The 25,907-nt window shown below is 45.2% G+C and overlaps 1 protein-coding gene across 1 annotated transcript; it reads right to left on the bottom strand.

The window, feature by feature from the left end:
* Window positions 1–23,088: 23,088 nt before the first annotated feature.
* On the bottom strand, window positions 23,089–24,234 carry LOC308629796 (activator of 90 kDa heat shock protein ATPase homolog 1-like). The gene is given in 3 exon segments (XM_081258033.1): window positions 23,089–23,663; window positions 23,667–23,669; window positions 23,672–24,234. Coding segments are annotated over 3 exon segments (639 nt in total). The 5' UTR covers window positions 24,059–24,234; the 3' UTR covers window positions 23,089–23,414.
* Between the last annotated feature and the right edge of the window lie 1,673 nt (window positions 24,235–25,907).

Genomic DNA, 25,907 nt, shown 5'->3' with positions numbered 1-25,907 from the left:
AACTCATAGAAACAGATGTAGAATGGTGGCTGGGGGGAGAAGGAAACGGGGAGATGTTTTTCACGGGTAGAGAATTTCAGATTTGCAAGATGAAGAAGTTCGGGAGATCCGTTTCACAATAATGTGAATAGACTTAACACTTAACAATGGTTAAGATAGTAGATTTTCTGTTATGTGTTTTTGCCCATAATAAAAAACATTTTTTCAAGGAATGAAATTCTGATACCTGCTACAGCATGGATGAACCTGGAAAATGTTAGGCTAAGTGAAATAAACCAGTCTTAAAAGGACAAATGTTGTATGATTCCAGTTAAGTGAGGTGTCAAGAGTAGGCAAGGGCTTCCCTGGTGGCACAGTGTTTGAGAGTCCGCCTGCCGATGCAAGGCAGACGCGGGTTCGTGCCCCAGTCCGGGAAGATCCCACATGCCGCGAAGCGGCTGGGCCCGTGAGCTATGGCCGCTGAGCCTGCGCGTCCGGAGCCTGTGCTCCGCAATGGGAGAGGCCACACAGTGAGAGGCCCGCGTACCGCAAAAAAAAAAAAAAAAAAAAAAAAAAAAGTAGGCAAATTCTTAGAGATGGAGAGTAGAACAGAGGTTACAGGGAGATGGGGAGCTAGTGTTTAATGGGTACAGACTTTCTGTTTGGGATGAAAAAGTTCTGCAAACAGTCATAACAGTTACACAACACTGTGAATGTATTTAATCCCACTGAATTGTACACTAAAAAGGGTTAAAAGGCTAAATTTTATGTTATGTATATTTTACCACACCCGCAAAAGAGCAGGGAAGGGGAATGGAATAAATTGAGAGCAATGCGACACCTAACCCTGAAATGTTTTCACGTATAATTTATCTTCTTTCATGATCTAGAAAGCTAGAATCTTGCAGTGCCTTAGGTCTTGAAGTAGGAAGACCGGTTAATCTCCTCTTTTTCAGTTTGTAGAATTTTGTAATAAAAGGGCATGAGTTCAAGACATAATTTGCCAATGGCTATGTCTTTGGAAGAGTCACTTAATCTCTCTGATTTTTACAAAATGTGAATGATAATCCTACTTTTATGGTTGTTAGGAGGTTGTTACAGAATAAAGCATGTTACATGCCTGGCTCACAGTCAGCGTAGTAAACGGTAGATTAGACAAAATTAACATTATATAGCACCTGCTAGTGTTTCACATGTATTAGGTAAAGCTCACAACAAACCATGAGCTAAGTATTAAAATCCCCTTTTTTTCAGATGAGAAAACTGAGGGCCCGAGGTTTTAAGTCACTTACCCAGTGTCTTGCTGCCAGGCGGTGTCAGCACCAGGATTTGGATCCAGGATGGTCTCACTGCAGAACTTGAGTGCACTATGCTCTCCGCGGTGCCCCTTAGATACTATCCTCAGGGATTTACAATCTGAGGAAACAGACCACATGTACAAAGCACTAAATAAAAACATCAGCCAACACAGGGAGCCCCTACATAATAAGTTCCTGAAAATATACATATGAAACTAGAATGTCCAAAAGTTGATGCAATAGTTTCTGTTCCCAGAGAGTTAAAAATCTTTTGAATCACAGCTTTTAAACACAAGTTTTGTTGTTATTGCTCTAGCTCTTTACAAGCTTATTAATTTGTTTCCTTCACAAATGAGCAGAGTCAATTAGCTTAGATTGTCCGGTGAACCTCTGATTGAGACATTCACAGCTCTGGCATACCTGAGGATCCTCTCCAGTGTTTTATTTTTTTTAATTTTTTTAAGATGTTGGGGGTAGGAGATTATTAATTTATTTATTTATTTTTGCTGTGTTGGGTCTTCGTTTCTGTGCGAGGGCTTTCTCTAGTTGTGGCAAGTGGGGGCCACTCTTCATCATGGTGTGTGGGCCTCTCACTATCGCGGCCTCTCTTAGCTCCAGATACGCAGGCTCAGTATTTGTGGCTCACGGGCCTAGTTGCTCCGCAGCATGTGGGATCCTCCCAGACCAAGGCTCAAACCTGTGTCCCCTGCATTAGCTGGCAGATTCTCAACCACTGCGCCACCAGGGAAGCCCTCCAGTGTTTTAAATTATGAGACCTCTGTTCCTTATGACTCATATCGGCACTTTAATTTTCCATTTTCCATCCATGGTTATAAATTAATAAGGGCTAAAATGCAATAAAATATTTAAATGCTTGTACAAAGAGTTCCTTAAGAGGGCAACATTGCTGAAATTGGCCGCATCAGCAGGTGAGATCACAGAAAGGTTGTTTGTCAGCTGAGAGTTAAAACTTCAAATTCAGCAGAAGAAAGGTTTCCTAAGGGAATGGTAGATTGTGTTACTGACCTGTTCACCCAACAGCCTGGTTCCCTCTCCGTGGTGCCCCTCCCAACAGGAAGATTAGCCATCCCTGCCCTCTTAAACTCAGGAGTCCCCACGTGACTTGCTTTGGCCAATAAAATACAGTTTGAAGCCAGGTGGGTGGAAGTTTTCAGAGTTAGATGATGGTTACCAGGTTATTCCTCTTCTACCTGGAAACAGGCAATGTGACGGGTTAAGACTGCTGCATCAGCCATCCCAGAGTGAAGATGACATGGATCAGACCCACAGTCAATCCACCATGGACATGTTGTGTGGGCAAGAAATGACTTGTGGGGTTGTTAGCACAGTGACCTTGCTCATCCTGATGATACAGGGTATCAGTGTACCACAGATGAAAATGTGGGTTGTTGCACAAGCAGAGTATTAAAAAGTAGTGGATTAAGTGCCCAGAAGTGGCACCTTACAACAAAGGCACCAGGCAATGGGCTGAAAGTTTCCATCGGAGACTGAGGCAAACCGAAAGGCTTTGTAGAAGAGGTGGGACCTAATATGAGCTGTAAAGGGAAAGAAGAACTTAGACAGGGGGGTGCTTCACCTCTTCTCTGTCTTATTTTAATTGACTGGCTATGCATTTTCAAATAGCAGATAATCAAAATGCCAACAAAAGGAAAAAGAAGGATATGAGAAGTTTTTATTCTTAAGAAAATGATTCGAGTGATTCGAGGAAAGTGAGAAATATTCACAATCATGTAACAATTTTTGTATCTGTCACTCAGATTTCATCACATTCTAAGATTTTGCCATCTGTGCTGCTTGTTTTTCCTAAAGAAATAAAATATTACAGCACAGAGAACTCTATTCAGTACTCTGTAATGACCTATATGGCAATGGAGTCTAGAAGAGAGTGGATATATGTATATTTGTGGCTGCTTCACTTTGCTGTACAGCAGAAACTAACACAACAGTGTAAATCAACTATACTCCAATAAAAAAATTAATTAAAAAAATTTTTAATAAAGTATTACAGATTCAAGCTTCCTGCATACACCTCGCTGATCCTATTTTTCTCCTTTAAAAAGCCTACAACTTGGGACTTCCCTGGTGCTGCAGTGGTTAAGAATCCACCTGCCAATGCAGGGGACATAGGTTCAAGCCCAGCAATGAAGACCCAAAGCAGCCAAAAATAAATAAATTAAATAAATTTAAAAGTTCCTGTCTGAAAGAGTTTAAGGTAAAAGATTGCGATTGTGTGGACCACTTCTGTCTGAAACTAAGATGTCTCCTCCTAACAAGCTGAAAACGGTTTCAATAAAAAGCTTTAAAAAGAAAAAGCCTACAACTCGGTAAATTAGTCATCTTAAAAAGCTAGAAACCTTCAAAATAAAAATCCCACTTAGAAAAAAATACACTTAAAAACTTATTTATTTATTTATTTATTTTTGGCTGCGTTCTGTCTTCGTCGCTGCACGTGGGCTTTCTCTAGTTGCGGCGAGCAGGGGTTACTCTTTGTTGCAGTGTGCAGCCTTCTCATTGTGGTAGCTTCTCTTGTTGCAGAGCACAGGCTCTAGGCGCGCAGGCTGCAGTAGTTGTGGCACTCGGGCTCAGTAGTTGTGGCTCGCGGGCTCTAGAGTGCAGGCTCAATAGTTGTGGTGCACAGGCTTAGTTGCTCCGCAGCATGTGGGATCTTCCCGGACCAGGGCTCGAACCCATGTCCCCTGCATTGGCAGGCAGATTCCCAACCACTGCGCCACCAGGGAAGTCCCAAATACACCTTTTTGATGGCAAAATTGAGAAGCATACATCTAAAAACAATGAAACACAATTTATTATATCTGGGTATAAATACCAGATAATCGTTAAAAATTTCCCGGCCAGAAGAGGGAACTGAGGGAAAGATGACAATATTTAATGACTACATCGCTGTTTATCTAGTTGTCCACACAACTGGGAAACAGTATTATCCTGGCCTTTAAGGATTTAACAGGATCATGACATTTCAGAGTGAAAGCGTTGGGAGCTGACTTGAAACCAGTGTCTTCATGTTACACTTGAGAAATTGGCCCAGAGAGGTGAAGCAACTTGCCCAGGGTCACACAGATAATCTGTGTCAGAGCTAGAACTTTGTCTCTGCATAGCATTACCTTCCAAAACTGGTGAGGAAGGGAGACTGGGAGGGGAGGGCCAGCTCTCAGTCGGTGCAGGGTACAGGGGGGCTTTAGGAGGTGTGAGAAGAGCAATCCTGAGGTTCTGGAGGCAGCGCAGTGAAAAGGGAGGGAGGAGCCGCCATGTGGAAAGAGCCGGTCTTCCGGGGGCCCAGAGACCATTGGAAGTCAGGAGAGGCCCAGTGAGTGTGCCCCAGACCCATGGCCTGTGGTGGTTGTCTGAAGGCAGTGTTGCCTGCTGGCGTCACCCTGACAACCAGGAGCTTCACCGGAAGGCTGAGTGGTCTTAGGACTTGGAAAGACTTACAGTGAAAATGAGCTCTTAGGGCCTCGGGATTCTGAGGGCCCCAGGAAAGCTGTGGGACAGGGAGGTCGCTGCTTCTGCTCCCTGTCTCTCTGACCAAATCATCTCTGGGCATTGTTGGTGGTGGTATTTAATTTAATTTTATTTATTTAGGAATTTTAGCACACACTTTCATCTTCATAGGTGTGTTTTAGTTTTGCTTTTATAGTCTGAGGAAGATTTTCTGTCTTTTTTTTTTTTTTTTTTTTTGCGGTACGCAGGACTCTCACTGTTCTGGCCTCTCCCGTTGCGGAGCACAGGCTCCGGACGCGCAGGCCCAGCGGCCATGGCTCACCGGCCCAGCCGCTCCGTGGCATGTGGGATCTTCCCGGACTGGGGCATGAACCCGTGTCCCCTGCATCAGCAGGTGGACTCTCAACCACTGCGCCACTAGGGAAGCCCTGTCTTCTTTTTTTTTTTCTTTTTATCATTGATTTGTTTATATTTTGCTGTGATTTAAATAATACTTAGAAACAAAGAATGCATTTAAATTTCATTTTCTTGAAATGAGGGATTTAGATTAAGCAAATACTAGGGAAGTTTTCACAAGGGTGTTTTCATTTAGTGAGTCAACCATCTGATCACATCAAGCAATCCCTCCTTATCTATGCTAAGTCCCTTGCTACCCAGAGGATTTAACACATTCCCGAGATGTGTTTGAGAAAAGGCTGAGGGCACTTTGTTTATGGAAACGTTTGGCAGCTTCTCCCGTTTAACCCGTGGGGAAAAAATCTGCACTTTAAAAAATGAACTGCGCTAATATCCATGAGTCCATACTGATGTAAATAAATGATTGAATAAATAAATAAATGAGGGAGAAGAGATAAATTCCCTGGTGCAGAAAATTCCAAATAATTTATGTGGATGTTTTGCCCACAGGGAGATGGAGCATAACTCTCACTCCGATAAGTGTGGGCTGCGCAGAGTGGCAGCATAGAAAAGAGCACAGCATAGAAAGTGGGGGAGGAGTGTGACCTGGAGAAACATGACCAGCACTACCCCAGCCGGGTGGTCAAGGGCAACATCAACAGTGATAAGTCTTATTGATGGCCTGTACCTACCCTTGAATGATGTAATGAGAAGGGCACTTTACCTCTGTGCTTGTCATCCCCCAAACCCATGACCCCAGTTTCATTATGAGAAAAGCGTCAACAAATCCCAAATGAGATTCATTCTACGAAATATCTAACCAGTACTCCTCACAACTGTTAAGGTCATCAAAAACAAGGAAAGGGGCTTCCCTGGTGGCACGGTGGTTGAGAGTCCGCCTGCCGATGCAGGGGACGCGGGTTTGTGCCCCGGTCCAGGAGGATCCCACATGCCGCGGAGCGGCTGGGCCCGTGAGCCATGGCCGCTGAGCCTGTGCGTCCGGAGCCTGTGCTCCGCAACGGGAGAGGCCACAACAGTGAGAGGCCCGCGTACAGCAAAAAAAAAAAAAAAAGAAGGGAGGAGAATGCCCCTGCCTTCTGGCCCTGTGACACTAGATTCTTCTGGTTAATAATGATAATATAATAATAATAATAATAATAATGGGCAACATGTCCACAGCTTACTGTATTCCAGGCACTGTGCTAACTACTTTATATAGAAGCTCAGTTAATCCTCACAGCAACCTTCTGAGGTAGTTACAATTATTAGTTCAATTTCACATTGGGGAAATCAAGGCACAGAGATCGGGTTACTTGCTCCAGCTCGAGTAGGTAGGAATCAACCCCCAACTGTCTTGACTCCAGAGTTTGCCCCCCTACCCCTGATACTAACACATAAGGCCTGCTTTCCTCCAGAAACAGCTCACAAAGCTTGTTTTCTGTCCTCCAGATTGACAAATGTTGATCCCAGTTTAAATCAACCCTAGCTTAAAAATGCAATTGGGAATCCAAAACTAAACTTTATTTCTTTCAAGACAGAGAAGGCCTCAGTTGACTGTGTTTCTCTCATCCTCTAGCTTTGCTCACTTGGCCCTTTGCCTCCTTCCCACCTTACGTTCCCCTCTCCCCCTTACACAGCCCCTCTGCAGGGCTCAGATCGCAGCCTGCTCTGCCTTCTGCATCTTGCCTTCATTACAGGATTAGCACTAACTATACAGCCCGTAGTGTCGTCTAATTGGTTTTGCTGATGTAAAAGTTTGCCACTGAGCTCCTTCCTCTAATTGTTTAAACACTTGAGCGGTATATGTGCAGGTTGACGGGGCAGCCGGCAGCATGGCCTGCGGGGAGGAAACGGAAATTCCAGCTGTAGCACTTGGTTCTGAAACCTCAGACCAAACACACAGTCAACAGTTATTGAGTGTGTAGCACGTGCCAGGTGCTCTACTGGATGTAGATGAATAGGAAGTCACCAAACCCAGTCCTTCCCCTCTGCACCCACGTGTAGACCGTATTTCCCAGGTTTCCTTGCAGTTCAGTGAGGCCTTATGCTTGAGTTTGGGCCATGAAATATGGGTGGAAGTGATGTATGCTTCTTTCAGGCCCCGCCCTTAAACAGCCCTCATATAAGCCTCCACTTTCTCTCTTCTCTGAACCACCACCCCGCCAAATTTTAAGTTAGAAATTCCTGCCAGTGGAGCATATTAGATTTTTTTTTTTAGTTGGAGTCAAATTGCTTTACAATGTTGTGTTAGTTTCTGCTGTACAACAAGCGAATCAGCTCTATGTATAACTATATCCCCTCCCTCTTGGACCTCCCTCCCACACACCCCCATCCCACCCATCTAGGTCATCACAGAGCACCCAGCTGAGCTCCCTGTGCTATACAGCACGTTCCCACTAGCTACCTATTTTACACATAAATAGCAGATTTTAGACAAATACTTGGTGGTTCATGCACTTAACTCTGTGATTTCCAATGCTAGCACTTGGAAGAGATCTGTTGGTTAGGTATTGCTGAGACAATTAAAACTGAATTAGCACTTTTTATACTGAATTCCCTCCAAACACATTTTTTTTTGGCAGTACGCGGGCGTCTCACTGTTGTGGCCTCTCCCGTTGCGGAGCACGGGCTCCGGACGCGCAGGCCCAGCGGCCATGGCTCACGGGCCCAGCCGCTCCGCGGCATGTGGGATCTTCCCGGACCGGGGCACGAACCCGCGTCCCCTGAACCTGCAGGCGGACTCTCAACCACTGCGCCACCAGGGAAGCCCCAAACACATTTTTAGAGTTTGTTTGGCTAACTGAGTGATGATTGAAATAAAATACCGTTTTGCCAAAATCCTGTTTTTGGTTTTAAGGTTAGTTGGATTCGCTGGCAAAATAAGCACTTGTCTCACACGAAGAAACAGCTTTAATGAATTCTTTAATGAAAGGTGATTTAACTGAATTCTAATATACAATCATTAGAAGGAAAGGAATAAGATTATTAGGGAAACGTAACAAAGTATACATCACCGAATTGGGCCGACACTTACTTCCAGATCCAAACAGCAGCTGCGAAGTCCCAAGGGACAGCAATCTGGAGCTCCAGTTGGGAAGGGTCCCGGGCAGTGCGCCCACCCCACGGGTGAGACTTCAGTTTACAGTTCTGGGGGCTTTCGTTTATAATTCCAGGCCGCAAACTGATATGATCAGTTTGCGTGCAAAAATGCAGCTCTGGATTCACTTTAACAATGCTGTTGCTTTCACCACGTGAGTCACAAGATTTTCTAGACTGCGGGGGACTGGCCAGGTCTCCAGGGCTCAAGAAATTCCAAGACCTATTCCCCTTTTTACCGTAAGCGCCGTTCGAGTTGCTGTTAAGCCATTGTTAGGTGTGCAAGCAGGCGCGCAGTCCAGGCAGGGTCACAGGTCGGGCAGAGGCCTGCTGCTGCCTCTGAAGCTTGAACGAGACTACTTTATTACTGTTCCCAACAAATACCTAAATATCATCTGTCTCCTATTAAGTCAACTACTCCTTTCATTATTTATTCCATTTTTATAAACACAATTCCAAAACAGTTTATACTGAAGTCTTAGTCCAATCTTATTTCAAACATTTCTTTCATGTTATGAGTAATATACTTGGTTACTGGACAGCAAAGCATTGTTATCCCCATAAAACATCTTGCTACATAGCAAAACCTTCTAGATTCTGTGACCTTATGCCATTTTTTCCCTGATGCTGTAATTCTCAGATCAGTTATTGCAGTTACGTTTCTTTTGGATTTCAGGGAATGTATAAAGCTTGTAATAAAAATAATAAACACTGTTCATCTTGATACAGCTTTCTTCAAGAAGTCCGGACATTTCAAGGGAAGGGTTATAAAATATGAGGTGAGAGCTGGACAGACAGCAGCTGAAGTCAGACAGAATTCCTAAGTGTTTGGAAGCCTATGTACCCACATTGATCTTATTTAAAAGATGGTCCATTATTGTGGTGTTAGAACAGAAGGTCAGAATGCCTCTGTGCTTCACTCAGCTCTCAGTGTCCTGGCCGTGAACGGGTCAAATGATGTCAATCGTCAAAAGAAGATAATTGTAACAAGAAGGCAAGATTAAGAGACGTGGAATAAGATTGTTTGCATCCAGAGCAAAATGTTAGTTTTTGGTCTTTTGTGTCAATCAAAAGGAATTGCTTTAGACCTTGACCATCATGATTTATCCTCCTCCTGGAGTTTGGTGGCCTTCTGGCCTACCCAGACTTCTGCTCACAAAGCGTTCCCTAGTGTGATTTCTTTCTTTCTTTTTTTTTTTAAATTGAAGTATAGTGGGTTTACCATGTTGTATTAGTTTCAGGTACACAGCAAGGTGATTCATTTATACATGTATCTATTCTTTTTCAGATTCTTTTCCATTATAGGTGATTACAAGATATTGACTATAGTTCCCTGGCTATACAGTAGGACCTTGTTGTTTATCCATTTTATATACACTTGTATGTATATGTTAATCCTAAACTAATTTATCTCCCCCCTTCCCCTTTAGTAACCATAAGTTTGTTTTCTATGTCTGTGAGTCTGTTTCTCTTTTGTAAATAAGTTCATTTGTATCATTTTTTAGATTGCACGTATAAGTGATATCATATGGTATTTGTCTTTCTCTGTGCTACTTACTTCACTTAGTATAATCATCTCTAAATCCATCCAGGTTGCTGCAAATGGCATTATTTCGTGCTTTTTTATGTCTGAAATACGATGGGATTTTTGAGTGCGGGAGCTCTGTCTGAGCAAGATCAGATAGGTGGTGTTCGTTTCGCTGTGCAGTAACCTGGAACCATCCCTGCATCCTTGTCCCTACCGCCATAGTTCTCACCTGGGGTCACGCAGCAGCCTTAGGGTGACCAGCTGTCCCTGTTGGCCCGGGATAGCGGGTGGAGAGAGAGGTTCCTGGAATGCAGAACTCCCGATGCTAAAATTGGGAAAGTCCTTGGCAATCCAGGATGAGTGGTTCCCCTGAGCAGCCTCCTACCTACCTCTCCTTGTTCTGTTTTCCACAGAACAGCCAAAAAGATCAGCAAATCTGGTCATGTCACTCCCGTGCTGGAAAGCCTTTGATGGCCTCCTAGCATCATTAAAGCTAAGCCCTGGGCTTCCCTGGTGGCTCAGTGGTTGAGAGTCCGCCGGCCGATGCAGGGGACACGGGTTCGTGCCCCGGTCTGGGAAGATCCCACATGCCGCGGAGCGGCTGGGCCCGTGAGCCATGGCCGCTGAGCCTGCGCGTCCGGAGCCTGTGCTCCGCAATGGGAGAGGCCACCTCGCGCATCACTGCTCGCATCCCCGCCCTGCCCTCCGGGCTCCAGTGAGCTGCACCGTCAGCTCAGCCACACCCGCTTCCATCACCCCTGCGTGAGGCACACCTTTCCTCCCCGGGCCTTCTTCACTCACGCTGGTGCCCCTAACCAACACTCTTCCCCACCTCTTTGATTTGTCTGCCAGTGTCTTGCCTTTGATGTTATCTCCTCAGGCAAGTCTTCCCTGATTTACCCTATTTGAGTTAGGCGCCTTTATCCTTAGGATGATTTTTGGCTACTCATTACAGAGGCCTGACTACTGTGGCTTAACAGGGTAGAAGTTCGATTTCTCTCTCATGTGACATGAATGTGGAGATAGACGGTCCAGTGCAGTTTGGCAGCTTTGCAGTCACTGGGGACCCAGGCTCCTTTATGTACCGCCTGTGCTAGCGTGGATCACCTCATGGTCCAGGCTGACTGCTCCAGCCATCGTGTCCACATTGCAGGTGAAGCATTTTAGATGTTGTATTTGTCTAATTGGCATCCATTAATCATAAGAGAAAACTAACGGCCGAGGTTGTTTGCATCTCCCCTGTGATCCACTCTGAACCATTTCCTTTATCTCACTCTCACACACCAAGCCAACATTTCCCCTGCCCTAATCAACCCGGGGCCACGTGCCAGACAACTAAGGACAGCCCTTATGCCCCAAAGCCCGCTGGAATTATTCAAGGAGCCAACATTAAGCTTACCTTTCCCTCGGAAAACACAATAAAGGCTGCGGCCTGTGCTTTCCCCTTGCTCCTGCTTCTGCGTCCTGACTGAACGTGCTACTTCGCCACATGGCCCTGGTGGCATGTTGTGCCCCCGCCTCTTGGGAGATGTGAGTAGTAAGTTCTTCTTCCAACAGCATCAGCCTCTCCACGTCATCATTCAGTATCCTTTATAAACTAAGACCCAGATACAAATCACAAAGTAAGTCGGATCCCTTTAAGCAGCCTTCCCTGGCCTACATACCACTGCAGGGTACTAACTAGTCTGCTCCCCGCAACTAGCTCCAGAGGAGGCTGGGAGGGTGCAGTGCTGTCCCAAATAAATCAGGCTCTGTCATGGGGAGAGCTCACGGCTCTCCTGGCCTGAGCTCACATTTATCTTCTTCTCCCACCATTACCTGCTTACTTCTGTGATGTCTCTTTAAGGGCCAGTGGTAAGATGAGGGATTGATTTGTGATGGTACCTTGTTGACTGCTGTATCCCTGCACCTAACACAGTGCCTTGAACATTAGAGGTGCTCAGCACTGCAAAAGGAAAGTAGAGCTGTTGACTGTTAAGTTAGGAACAGAGGCAACACAGGTCTGCATCGTTAGCTTAAGCATACCTTCTTGATAACATGGGCAACACATGTGACATGGATCCCTTTATATATGTAGTCACTGAAAAAAAATTTTTGAGCACCTGAATCAGGCTGATTACTAGTTCTAGGTGCCAGAGGTACAGCACTGAGCTAAACAGACATGGCTGTTTATTCAGTACTATGTTTAGAATAAATTCCTGGCAGCAGATCTGAGCCTTGCTGGGCTCACCTTCCTCTTTCCTTCAGAGTTTAATTCTATGCCTTTTACAGTAAGTATTCAATAAATCTCAATCGAGCCGCTGGTTGAAACAAGAAGGATAAAGTGGGAGATGTTAAATGTCCTCACTATCATCCCAGTTTCCTCTTTAAAATGTTACTTGGTCATTCTTCCCTTTTAAATTTTACAGCCCTAAAGAAATGAACAATTGGATAATAAGGGCTGGATATAAATTCTTTTTTTAAAATTAATTAATTTGTTTTTGGCTGCATTGGGTCTTCGTTGCTGCACGTGGGCTTTCTCTAGTTGCGGCGAGGGGGGGCTACTCTTCGTTGAGGTGTGTGGGCGTCTCATTGCGGTGGCTTCTCTTTGTTGCGGAGTACGGACTCTAGGTGCACGGGCTTCAGTAGTTGTGACTCTCGCGCTCTAGAGTGCAGGCTCAGTAGTTGTGGTGCTCGGGCTTTGCTTCTCAGTGGCATGTGGGACCTTCCTGGACCAGGGCTTGACCTCGTCTCCTGCATTGGCAGGTGGATTCTTAACCACTGCGTCACCAGGGAAGTCCCAAGCTGGATATAAATTCTAATTCTCTTTCCTGGAATGTATCTTTGTAACACTCTGTACTGTTTTCCTTTGAACTTTGGATATTGTAGAAATTTATGCAGAAGAGGTTTTTAGACTGAGTTGAGCCATACAGCATCACACAGCATTTTCTCTCCTGGTCCCACAGCCTCAGGTTTAAGGTCTGGCATGGCATGAAAGCCCCCAGCCACCATCACCTCTCTGTACAGATTCTCTAAAGACATTTTTCCTAAGCCTGATATCTGAGAAAATAAGTACACCTCCAACTAGTTATTGGAATAAAAGTAATAGTTTTCTATTTTTAATCATTTATATACATTTTTTCAAAAATGTTTTTCTCTGCTCACCTGCCTTTCTTATGGTAATGGTGACAGAAGTGAATTAAAGCAGTGTGTCCTAACTTGGGGGTCTCTCAGACAATATATTACCAGTTTAATGGTGTCCATGCAAATGGAGTATAAACATGAAATTGAAGGAATTCTCCCGCGGTCCAGTGGTTAGGGCTCCGAGCTTCCACCAAAGGGGTCACGGGTTCGATCCCTGGTTGGGAAACTCAGTTTCCCGCGTGCCGCACTGTGCGACCAAGAAACAAACAAACAAAAAACATGAAATTGAGTCTCTCAAAAAAGATACCGCCATTTTTTTTTTCTTTGCGGTACGCGGGCCTCTCACTGTTGGGGCCTCTCCCGTTGCGGAGCACAGGCTCCGGACGCACAGGCTCAGCGGCCATGGCTCACGAGCCCAGCCGCTCCGCGGCATGTGGGATCTTCCCGGACCGGGGCACGAACCCGTGTCCCCTGCATCGGCAGGCGGTCTCTCAACCACTGCGCCGCCAGGGAAGCCCTGATACCGCCATTTTTATGCATTAGTGTCAGAGCAGTGGGATCTAAGCACGGAATGGTTTCTTTTGCTCCATCCATGACTTCCTTCATCCATTTCCTGTTGAATCTTCCTCTCCTGTACTTTAGAGACATCCCTGGAAGATTCCATCATTTCACAGTCACTTTCAGAAATAAAAGTCCAGTCTCATTTATAGCTCCTGTTTCAACTTTACTTGGGAATTCCCTGGCGGTCCAGTGGTTAGGACTCCACCCTTTCACTGAGGAGGGCCTGGGTTCAATCCCTGGTCAGGGAACTAAGATCCCGCATGCCGCGAGGCACGGCAATAATAATGATGAAGATGATGATGATGATGATGATAAACTTTATCCCTTGTGCCCTCCACTTCCTCTCCCCACCCCCAAGCACTCACCAGGCTTATGGCTTGTGGGTGTGGAGGTAGATGGAGCTTGCTCTGTGCTTACACTTCTTTCCTCTCCCACCCGGAGTGGAGCGGGGGGGCGGGGCTTGCGATCTACCTTGGGGATTCCCCGCCCTTCCTACTCCAATTTCCACAATGTGTGAGGGTAGCCAGCTGGGAGAGAGACAGGTTCTGAGTCTTTTTCTAACTGACTGCTTGCTGATCCTCTCCTGGGGGTTGTGATGGTTAATTTTATATGTCACCTCGGCTAGGCTAGGGTGCCAGTTATTTGGTCAAACACGAGTCTAGATGTTGCTGTGAAGGCAACTTTCAGTTGTGATTAACATTTAAATCAGTGCACTTTGAGTAAAGCAGATTACCCTCCATAATGTGGATGGGCTTCATCCAATCATCTGAAGGTCTTAAGAGCAAAGACTGAGATCCCCTCAAGAGGAAGGATTCTGCTTCCCGACTGCCTTTGGACTCAAGACTGCAAATTGACTTCTGCAGGATTTTCAGACTTACCACCTCCCACAACTGCATGAGCCAATTCCTTAAAATAAATTTCTCTCTCTCTCAGAAATGAGCTATCAAGCCATGAAGAGATACAGAGGAACTTAAATGTATATTACTAATTGAAAGAAACCAATCAGAAAAGGCTACCTACTTCTAACTCTATGATATCTGGAAAAGGCAAAACTATGGGGACAGTAAAAAGATGAGTAGTTGCCAGGGTTTGGGGGTGGGGGATGACTAGGCAGAGCACAGAGGATTTTTAGGGCAGTGAGAATACCCTGTACGATGCTGTAATGGTGGAGAAATGTCATACGTGTCTCCAAACCCGTATAATGTATAACACCAGAGTGAACCCAAAGGGAAACTGTGGACTTTGGGTGATAATTAAGTATCCCTTGTCCTCCCCGAGTAAATGTGCCACTCTGGTGGGAGATGTTGGTAATGGGGGAGTCTGTATGTGGGGAGCAGGGAGTATATGGGAAATCTCTGTACTTTCTGCTCAGTTTTGCCATAAACTTAAAATGTCTCTAAAATATGAAGTCTTTTTAAAAAAATATTTATTTATTTATGTATTATTTATTTTGGCTGGGCCAGGTCTTAGTTGCAGCACATGGGCTCTCTTAGTTGCAGCATGCATGGGGGTTCTAGTTGCCCAACCAGGGATTGAACCAGGGACCCTTGCATTGGGAGCTCGGAGTCTTACCCACTGGACCACCAGGGAAGTCCCTAAAAAATGAAGTCTTAATTTAAAAAATTATTTTAGAAAGCTCATATATATATTTCCCCTTAAGGCCGTCAACCGATTGGATGAGGCCCTCCCACACAATTACACACACACACACACTCTGCTGGTTCTGTTTCTCTAGAGAACTCTGACATTTCTGTGCCATCACTGACTTGTTTGTGTCAATGGCCTCCTGGTGCAGTACAGGGACCCAAATCTTCAGAAGAGTTTCTCTGGGAGCCCCTCTTCGTTTGGCTGGGGTGGTGGTGAAGGACCTCTACCAGCCACCTCACAAAGAGGGCAGGGGAAGCCTGCTCTGAGCCAACAGCTGTCTACTCTTGTGACTCTTCCCAACTCCCCTCCCCAGTCTTCTTGGGTGGGCTTCGGGGATTGACTTGATGGGAGGGCAGGGACTAGAACAGTGCCCTGGTGATGGCCATTCTCTTTAGAACACGTGGTACTTAATGCCCCTTGGTCCTCAGCTGGAGGCCTCAGTAGTCGATTCCTCAGTAGACGTCAACTCAACAGCAATTACAGTAAGTTTCTGCTGGAGTCCAGCTCCAGCGAGTCCAGGGATACCCGAGGGATGGATAGCGTCGGCGAAGGAAATAATTCTATTACACTTCTTAAAGTATCAGCATTGCATGTTTCTCTTTCTCATGTCTTTATTCTTTACAATCACAGGTTTATATATTGTAGTTGATTACATTACCAGGTACGTGGCCAAACAACCTTAGCACAATCAAACCTCAAAATATTCTATAAAGATTTTAAAAAATATATCCCCTAGTTTCTAGATGTCCTATTAAAATATTTCCCCAAGTTCCCATTAATCACAGGTTATTTCTTAGTAACCAAGCCAAGCAGTTATATGATTATTTCAGTTGTAAAAGTTGGACCTACTTGTTCCTATTTCTCTTCTTGCATGGGCAACCTTTTACAATGGTTCCATGAAAATATTTACAATATACCCTGCATGCCCTTTCTCGTTGTTTCCTTCAACTGAGACAGTGTTTTCTCCCTATACTAGCAACCAATTCTGCTCTAGGCATTTGCTTTTCTATAATTAATCTTCCTTTATAATAGAACCATAAATTTCCTATGTCATCAGAAACTCCGGCCCATGGCCATAACTCCATACTAGAGGGTGTTTTTCATAAAAACATCCCCTTAGTTCCAGGCTCTTAATTCTTTACCCATTTCCCCAGGGCTTTAGTGGGTACTTCCCATTCTGTGGTAGTTTCAGGAGGGGGAGTCCTAGAGGAATTTTTCTTTCACGTGGAGCAACATCCCCCCAAAATTGCCCCATATGTAAATTTATTATCATAAAACATAACAACAGAGCTGTAGTCCACCTTCCTGGCATGGCGCTGCCTTGCAGTTTCGCCTTCCGTTGCTCATGACTTTGTCATGGTGCAATGGCTCCAGGATGGCTTCCGACAAGTTTCCAGGATGTGACCAGGAATTCCTTGAAAAAAAGAAAAAAAAAAAAGAGCTCCAAGTCCAAACATATTTGGGGACAACTAAGTGAAACAGAGTTAAACACTTTTTTTAGATACAACGTTTCTCTGAAACTCTAATATGCTGATATGAATGGCAGACTACAAAGGGAGGATACTGGAATTCCTAAACTTTGACTCTGGAACACAATTTTGAGACTCAACTAGTAACTCCCATACAGTGGTCACACAACACTGGCTTGAAAAATACTGAGTTAGCAAGATGCCTGAGATGCTGGTTCAATTCCTTGAGCCCTCACAGCTGCAGAGACTCTCTGGGATTTGAGACTATTACCTAAAGTTCCTGAAGTTAGCTTTTGTGAGCATCTGAGATAGCAAACATAAAGCCCCTGTTATGAAATAGATGTTACATACATGACAGCTATGACTAGGAATAAGATCTGAGATTTGTGGACTTGGAATCAACTCATACTCCATCCTACCATCAGTAAGTATATTTTACTGATGGTGCTTTTGTTGTAAGAACAATCAAATGTGTGATGTGCTATTAAGTCCAAATTCTAAACTGTGTTTTAAAAACCTTTCTGCTATAATCATTCTTTACTGACACTTCCCTGGTGGTGCAGTGGTTAAGACTCTGTGCTCCCAAGGCAGGGGGCCCGGGTTCAATCCCTGGTCAGGGAACTAGATCCCACATGCATGCTGCAACTAAGGGTTCACGTGCCACAACTAAGGAGCCAGTGAGCCGCAACTAAGGAGCCCACGTGCTGCAACTAAGACCCGGCACAACCAAATAAATAAATACATAATAAAATTATAATCACTCTGTATCTTTCCATGCTTCAAAATTGGTACGTAGATGAAATCTGGTGCAATTTTCCTAACTCCAAGAAGATCTGAATAGCTTTTCTACCGGTCAAGTTGACTTTAAAGAGATTGGTGAAGGCAGGACTTCCCTGTTGGAGCAATGGTTAAGAGTTCACCTGCCAATGCAGGGGATATGGGTTCGGGCCGTGGTCTGGGAGGATCCCGCATGCCATGGAACAGCTGAGCTCATGTGCCACAACTACTGAGCCCGCATGCCACAACTGCTGAAGCCCATGTGCCTGGAGCCCATGCTTCGCTAGGAGAGAGGCCACTGCAGTGAGAGGTCCGTGCACCCGGGTGAAGAGTGACCCCCCCACTCTCTGCAGCTGGAGAGGGCCCGCGTGCAGCAATGAAGACCCAACGCAGCTAAAAATAACTAACTAAATTAATTAATTAAAAAAAAGAGAGATTGGTGAAGGCACAGAGAGTGAGTTAAACAGTAGAAAACTCAATTTCCTATTACCAACATGCAACGAGTAAATACAATTTCCTAGAACAAACAAACAAGGAAAGCCCAGACCTGACAAGCCCTGAGATAAGAGGGAAGGAGATCTAGTTAGATTGCTTCCCTCCTCTGTCCAGGCCTCATTCTCACTTGGCAAGAGGGGATAGTGAAGGCAAATTGTTTCCTTCTTCTGGGGGAGATTGAAAAGGAACGGCCTTGTGATGATCATTCAACAGCTACTCAGACCAGGGTTTGTCCAGATGTGATAAAATCCCTTTATATTTACTTTTATGCCTATGAGACAGTATATTGGCTGAAAAAATAGTGTTTTTCGTCATTTGGCAAAAACACCTTAGATTTTATGTGATTTACGTGATGAAATATTTTGGGCTCCATCCCTACATTATGGCCAGATGTTTACTGCCTTACACAGCATTGATGTTGAAAGCTATACAATACTTATTCATCAGAGTTCAAATTCTCAGAAAGAAAGCTTCTGGCAAATAAACTATTTAAATTTATGATGATAATAGACAGAGTGTGTATACACTTTCCAAGAAGGTTTTTTTGACCTGGAACTGACCACTGTTTATATTGTTGATGACTTCAAGCTCTCTGACTTGTAATATTCTCCAGCCCTTTGTCCTTACGTGAATAATAGAAGGGTAGGGTGTCAGTGCTTTCTGTTCAAACGCCTAACATCAGGCCTCAGAGATTCTCAGTCTCTCAAGGATGTTGCTGTTAGAAGTATGTGTTCTTGATTTTTTTTTTTTTTTTTTTTGCGGTACGCGGGCCTCTCACTGCTGTGGCCTCTCCCGTTGCGGAGCACAGGCTCTGGACGCGCAGGCTCAGCGGCCATGGCTCACGGGCCCAGCCGCTCCGCAGCATGTGAGATCTTCCCGGATCGAGGCACGAACCCATGTCCCCTGCATCGGCAGGCAGACTCTCAACCACTGTGCCACCAGGGAAGCCCTGTTCTTGATTTTTTACAAGTCACCCACCCCTGCACCGTGCGGCATGCGGAACTTCCGCAATCAGAGATCGAACCCGTGTCCCCTGCAGTGGAAGCTCGGAGTCTTAACCACTGGACCGCCAGGGAAGTCCCTGTGTTCTTGATTTTCAAGGCTCTGTCAGAGAAAGAGCTTTATTATTTATTTACTTATTAATTTCTGTGATAAGAACACAACATGAGGACTTCCCTGGCCGTCCAGTGGTTGAGACTCTGCTTCCACTGCATGGGGCAGGGGTTCTGTCCCTGATGGGGGAACTAAAATCCCACATGCCATGTGGTGTGCACCCCGCCCCAAAATAACACAACGTGAAATCTACCCTCTACTTTTGTTTTAAATTGCTTAATTTATTATTTGTTTTTTGGCGGCGTTGGGTCTTCGTTGCTGCACGTGGGCTTTCTCTAGTTGTGGTGAGCGGGGGCTACCTTTTGTTGCGGTGCGCGGGCTTCTCATTGTGGTGGCTTCTCTTGTTGTGGAGCACGGGCTCTAGGAGCACCGGCTTCAGTAGTTGTGGTGCATGGGCTCTAGAGGGCAGTAGTTGTGGCGAGGGGATTCTTAACCACTGCGCCACCAGGAAAGTCCTGGCATGTACCCTCTTAACAAAACTTTAAGTGCACAATACAGTTTTGCTGACCATAGGCACAGTGTTGTACAGCAAATCTCTGGAACTTACTCGTCTTGCATAACTGAAACTTTATACCCATTGAGCAGCAACTCCCCATCTCCCCGTCTCTCAGCCCCTGACACCCACCATTCTGCTCTCTGTTTCTCTGAGTTTGACTACTTTAGATTTCTCATGTGAGTGGAAACATGCAGTATTTGTCCTTCTGTGACAAGTTTATAAATTTTTTTTGATTCAACTGTGCTTAACATTTCACCACGAAAAATTATCTTTGCTACTTTTTCTAATATCCCTAATGACCACTCTCAACCCAGAACTCACCAGCCTCACCACATTTTTTATCAGCTACCCATAGGGTGCAGAGGAGATGACTATTCAGAAATTTACGTTCACTTCAGTTATTTCTAACATGATCAAGCTCTAGGTGATAACAAACCAAATCAACCGTCCCCAAGTGGATTTTCTGGTCTAGTATGCAGCAGCAGGATCTAATGGGGAGACCAGAGCTTACCTGGGTTAAAGCAAATTTATTTTAATAAAACACCTGGTTTTCAACAGAATTTGAACTTATTTCCAAATTGGCCCTTATTTTAAAAGCTTTGGGACTTCCCTGGTGGCACAGTGGTTAAGAATCTGCCTGCCAATGCAGGGGACACGGGTTCGAGCCCTGGTCCAGGAAGACCCAACATGCCGCGGAGCAGCTAAGCCCGTGCGCCACAACTACTGAGCCTGCGCTCTAGAGCCCGTGAGCCACAACTACTGAGCCCGCACGCCACAACTACTGAAGCCCGCATGCCTAGAGCCCGTGCTCCGCAACGAGAAGCCACCACAATGAGAAGCCCACGCACTGCAATGAAGAGTAGCCCCGCTGACCACAACTAGAGAAAGCCCGTGCGCGGCAGTGAAGACCCAACGCAGCCAAAAATAAATAAGTAAGTAAATAAATAAAATAAATAAATAATAAATAAATAAATAAAAGCTTTGCTTTTGGGGAATGGTATATAGCCACTCTGGAGAATAGTTTAGCAGTTTCTTACAAAATGTAACAAGCAATCACCATACAATGCAGTCATTTCACTCCTGAGCACTTATCACAGATTAATGAAAACTAAAAATATGTACACGAATGTTCACTGCAGCTTTCTTCATAACAGCGCAAATCTGGAAATAATCCAAACGTCCTCAATGGATGGATGGTTAAATAAGCTGTATACAAATATGCCATGGGATGCCACACAACAAAAACAACAACAACAAAGGGCTTCCCTGGTGGCACAGTGGTTGAGAGTCCGCCTGCCGATGCAGGGGACACGGGTTCGTGCCCCGGTCCAGGAAGATCCCACATGCCACAGAGCAGCTGTGCCCGTGAGCCATGGCCACTGAGCCTGCACGTCAGGAGCCTGTGCTCCGCAACGGGAGAGGCCACAACAGTGAGAGGCCCGCGTACTGCAAAAAACAACAACAACAACAACAACAACAACAACAACAACAGGAATAAACTATTAGTACAATAGCTTGGATGGATCTGAAGGGAATTATGCTTAGTGAAAAAGCCAATCCCCAAAGATACACACTGTATGATTCCATTTATATAACATTCTTGAGATGAAAAAATTTTACAGATAAAGAACAGAGTATGTGTTGCCATGGGTTATGGACAGGGGTGGGGCTGGGAAAGTGTGTATGATTGTAGAAGGGGAACATTGTGAGATGGGGCTGTTGTGTAGCTTAACTGGTGCTGATTACACAAATCGACGTGTGATTAGATTGCATAGTGTTAAATACACACACAGAAGGGCATCTGAAACTGAGGAAATCTGAATCAGATGTTGAGTCATACCAGTGTCAATTTCCTGCTTGCCATATTGTGCTGGAGTTTTGCAAGATATTGCCTTTGAGGGAAACTGGTGAAGGGGTCTGTATTATTTCTTACAATTGCATATGAATCTACAATTATCTCAAAATAAAAAACGTTTAATTAAATAAAAGGCTTTGCTTATAAAGTTGAATAATATATTGCAGAGCAAGCAATTCTTTCATTCGAAAGACTATTACAAAACAAAGGAAGTTCTCATCGGTTTCTAGAAAGTTCTCATCAGTTTCTACTGAGGAATGGCACACATTGCAAAATAGAACTGTAGGCCTCAGGAAAGTTATAAATCACTTGTGTTATTGAGAAAACAATTTGGTGTCAGAATCCTCTCGAAGTCAATGCAAGGATAAGAGCAGCATAAATTGAAAGTAACCTAGATAAATTCTCAATAAATTCTAAAAATGAGATTTTAATCACCTTTGTTATTTTTTGAGCTCAGAATTGGGCTCTCTACTGATGCAGGCTCAGACTGCAGATTTGCACATGAGCAAATTTCTGTGTTTAGACACGAACAATTATTCTTGTCACACTTGAAAAGTGTCTATCCAGCAAATGGCTCTCCCATTTTCACTGTGAGGATGGCACGGTGGCGGCACAGAAAGATGATGGACAGAGAAGGTCTCAAAGAATGAGAGGAGTCGGCTGAGGAAGACAGGGCAGCAGTGATACCGTGGGTAATGGATCCAGGTACAGGACAGGTATAGATGCAGGCCAGGGCCATGCAGAGGGGGACAGGACAGTGTGTGTGTGTGTGTGTGTGTATAAAAGAGTTAGGGATGAGGACTGAGGAGATCAGGAAAGGATTCCAGGAGATTTAAACTGATCTGGAAGTGACTGCCGCTATGGCTCTTGAGAAGGAAATACAATACAATAAAGTGAATTGTATTATCAGTTTGGTCCCTCGGTTGCACTCGCCACGTTTTAGGGACTCCATAGGCTCATGTGGCTAGTGGCTTCCGTATTTGGCAGCACAGATATCGGACATTTCTTCCACTGAGAAAGTTCCATAGGGCTGCGCATGCCTGGAATTGACCATGTGTAGCCAGGGAAGGGTATTCTAGGTGGAGCAGGCAAAGAACAGTCAGGAAGGGGTGTGTGGAGGGCAGCCGTGGGAGGTGAAGGTAGAGGTAGCTTGGAATCAGACTGTGGAGCGTCCGAAGGAACGGAAGATCTAGGAGTATGGAGATCAGCACTTACGTTTCTTGTTTAACAATATGTCCCGGTGATCGTGAGATACCAGGAGATGGAGATTTTCCTTATTCCTTTCTGCAGCCGCACAGAATGCCATCACTGCGTGTAACGTAAGTTATTCAGCCAGCACCTCCTGAGGGTTCTGTGTTCTTCCCGGTCTTCCACTTACAAGCAGTGCCTAATGTCTAAGGCGTTTTGTGTTTTGGGCAATATCCTCCTGAACTCAATGCTTCCAGTGATGGCCTCCAGGAGTCCAGCCTAGCACCCACTTTTCTAGTTCTTATCTGTTTGAAAAATGGCAGTCGGGGGATGGGATGGATATCGTGGTCCGGGCGCGGGTTTGAAGAAGAATTTCCAGACACGAAGTATTTTAGAAAAGAGTGAGTTCCTTGAGAACAAACAGCAGAGCAGAGTTAGTGAGGGCGCTGCAAGTACAGCGGGCCGACTTCCTGATTGATAGACCAGGGAGAGCCGACCCCCTCTGTGGGCTAGTAGCCAACTTTTATAGCCTCAAGACAAAGAAAATTCCGGCTGGCAGGGTGGCATCAGGTGATTGGTCAGGATGCTACAAGGTTACTACATGGTGATTCTTTTGCCTTATATGGAGTCAGGGGTGCCTGTCCAGTTAGATTAGGAACGCCCATGGCAACAATTGCTATGGGGGTTCGGTTAATTCTGGAATTTCTGTCCTGTGTCCTTTTTTTTTTTTTTTTTGGATTTTTAAATTACGTTTATTTAGCGTATGGACACATAAAAGAGAAATCACCCTCTGTTCCCACTCAACAGAAAGCATACACAAACCCAAGGTATACACGAAGGGAAGGGGTCCCAGCCCCAGTCAGGAGAGGCCTGGACTGAAGTGCTTGGCAGGTTGTACCCCCTGCTGCTGGCCCTAAAATAAGCGTGAGCCATAGCCAAAGGTCTGTTTGATGCCCTCAAAGTAGTACCGCTGCCAGCCCTGCTGTTTCCTCTCCTCTGGGGCAGGGATGCCTCGGCCTTCCATGCACAGCTCAGTCTCTCCATTCTTGTCAATGAAGGTCAAGGTGATGGTGGCAAAGTGCCCTTCTGGGCACGATTTAAACCTCCACTTCATCACAATATGTTTCTCAGGGATCCAAGAGATTACAGCCTTAAATTTTATCTACAGAGCAGATCAGTGAGTTCTCCAGAGACATTGCCATCTACCAGGTGACACTTGCCCCCTTTGTCTGCTTCTAACATTGCAGGAGCATGGGTAAAGGCCCGAACAAGCTCCTGGGTGGTAAAAACTCTATGGAGCTCCTCTGGTGAGGTCAGGAAGCTCTCTCTAAGGGTGTTCTTACAAGTGGGGATTTTGACACCAACAGGTCTGGCCTGGGCTTTTGAAGGAGCAGGCTTGGCCTCGCACTCCTCAGTTTTCAGTGCTGGCTGCCCGACTGGGTCTACTGACTGTCCATTCATTGTAGGCAAGATCATACCCTGCGTGAAGTCTGTTTTGAAGGCGCTGCTGTACATTCCCATTGCTTCTCTTAGAAGTTTCACCCCTTCCTCCTTCATTAAGGCCACGAGATTTGTGTCAGGCTCATCCTTGGCAAGGCTCACACTAATCTCCACTTCATCCACACTATTTTCATCAGACAAATTGGGGATCTCCCCCTGGCCCTGGTACTGCACCCCAGACTTAGAGGTACCTGTCCAGTGTAGTTTCGTTTTTTTTTTTTTTTTTTTAAGAGGTTGGGGGTAGGAGTTTATTAATTAATTAATTATTTTTTTTTGCTGTGTTGGGTCTTCATTTCTGTGCGAGGGCTTTCTCTAGTTGTGGCAAGCGGGGGCCACTCTTCATTGCGGTGCGCGGGCCTCTCACTATCGCGGCCTCTCTTGTTGCGGAGCACAGGCTCCAGATGCGCAGGCTCAGTAGTTGTGGCTCATGGGACTAGTTGCTCCACGGCATGTGAGATCTTCCCAGACCAGGGCTCGAACCCGTGTCGCCTGCATTGGCAGGCAGATTCTCAACCACTGCGCCACCAGGGACGCCCTGTCCAGTTTAGTTGGATGCTCCACTCATAAAAGAAGAAAAGTTTGCCCTTGCGATTGTTAATAGATGCCTCTCCATCAAGCTTATTCACTTCCGTCACCTCTCACTTGCCTTCCTCATTTTGCACATGCACTGCCAGGAACAGTGTTTTCAGCTTATCTGTGGGCCAGTTTGAAGCATCTCTCTGTGTCCTGTGGAGACACAAAGGACACTTCTCATTGTTTCCCTGAACCCTTAATCAGCCACTCTGAGCCTCATGGGAGTTGTAGTCTTGTTGACTGACCCACTGGATAGCTGCAGAAGTGTCCCGTGTCATTGATATAGGGTGTCCTTGATGTAGGGCTCTGAAGTGGGGGCTGAGAGCATGCCCTGTATTCTAATTGCCATCTGTAGTGGTTTCAGATTCCTCCTTCAGGTTTTAAACCTGCCCTGTGGTAGGCAATGGTAGGCACACCAGGCCGGAGGGCAGGGGTCAGTCTCAGCACTTACCAGCCAAATTATTTGCTTGGAGTCAAAGATGCCCTTAGTACCTCTTCAGCACCATTATCTTCTCCAGCTGTTACTCTGACTGTAATGTCTCAACTGCCACCTAAGGTCTTTTTTTTTTTTAAACGTATTTATTGGAGTATAATTTCTTTACAATGGTGTGTTAGTTTCTGCTTTATAACAAAGCGAATCAGCTATACATATACATACATCCTCATATCCCCTCCCTCTTGCATCTCCCTCCCACCCTCCCTAACCCACACCTCTAGGTGGTCACAAAGCACCGAGCTGATCTCCCTGTGCTACGCTGCTTCCCACTAGCTATCTATTTTACATTTGGTGATGTATATATGTGCATGCTGGTCTTAAAGAGACTTCCCATTGCTCTGAGTTTGCATTAAAGCCCAGTGAAGGGAGTAGGGTTGTCCCATATTTGAGCTTAGAGTCTCTGCCGGAGTGCATCTTCAGCCATTCTCTCCTATAGTTTTACTTCCCTTTGCTTCCTGCCTCAAAGGACGCATAAAATGCTCCTTTATAACAAGGCTAGGTACCTTTGTCTTGGTCCCACTCTGCAATTCTCAGGACAACGTTTTATACTTCATCCCTTAAACATCACACTTCTAAATATTAATACCTCGAGTTTATGGCTTTGCTCATGTGCTGCTGTCTGTAATTTACTTTAAAATGCTTCAGCATGGAGAGTGTGATATAAACGTGTGTGTCAGTTTAAGCTACCCTAGGGGACGCTGGCTGCTCTACTTCCACTGGTGGTCAGCTACCATCATATCAGAAAGATCCTGCCCAAGAGGAAGTTACCATAAATACTACCGTTTTCCATATCTTTGATCAGCAGCGAATTTGTCATTTGTCTTTCTTTTTTAACTT

Source organism: Mesoplodon bidens (assembly GCF_964165515.1).
Source record: "Mesoplodon bidens genome assembly, chromosome: 16".
In the NCBI taxonomy this organism is placed as follows: domain Eukaryota; kingdom Metazoa; phylum Chordata; class Mammalia; order Artiodactyla; family Ziphiidae; genus Mesoplodon; species Mesoplodon bidens.
The sequence above is the reverse complement of the archived record's forward strand: the minus strand, read 5'-3'. Positions and strand labels throughout refer to the sequence as shown.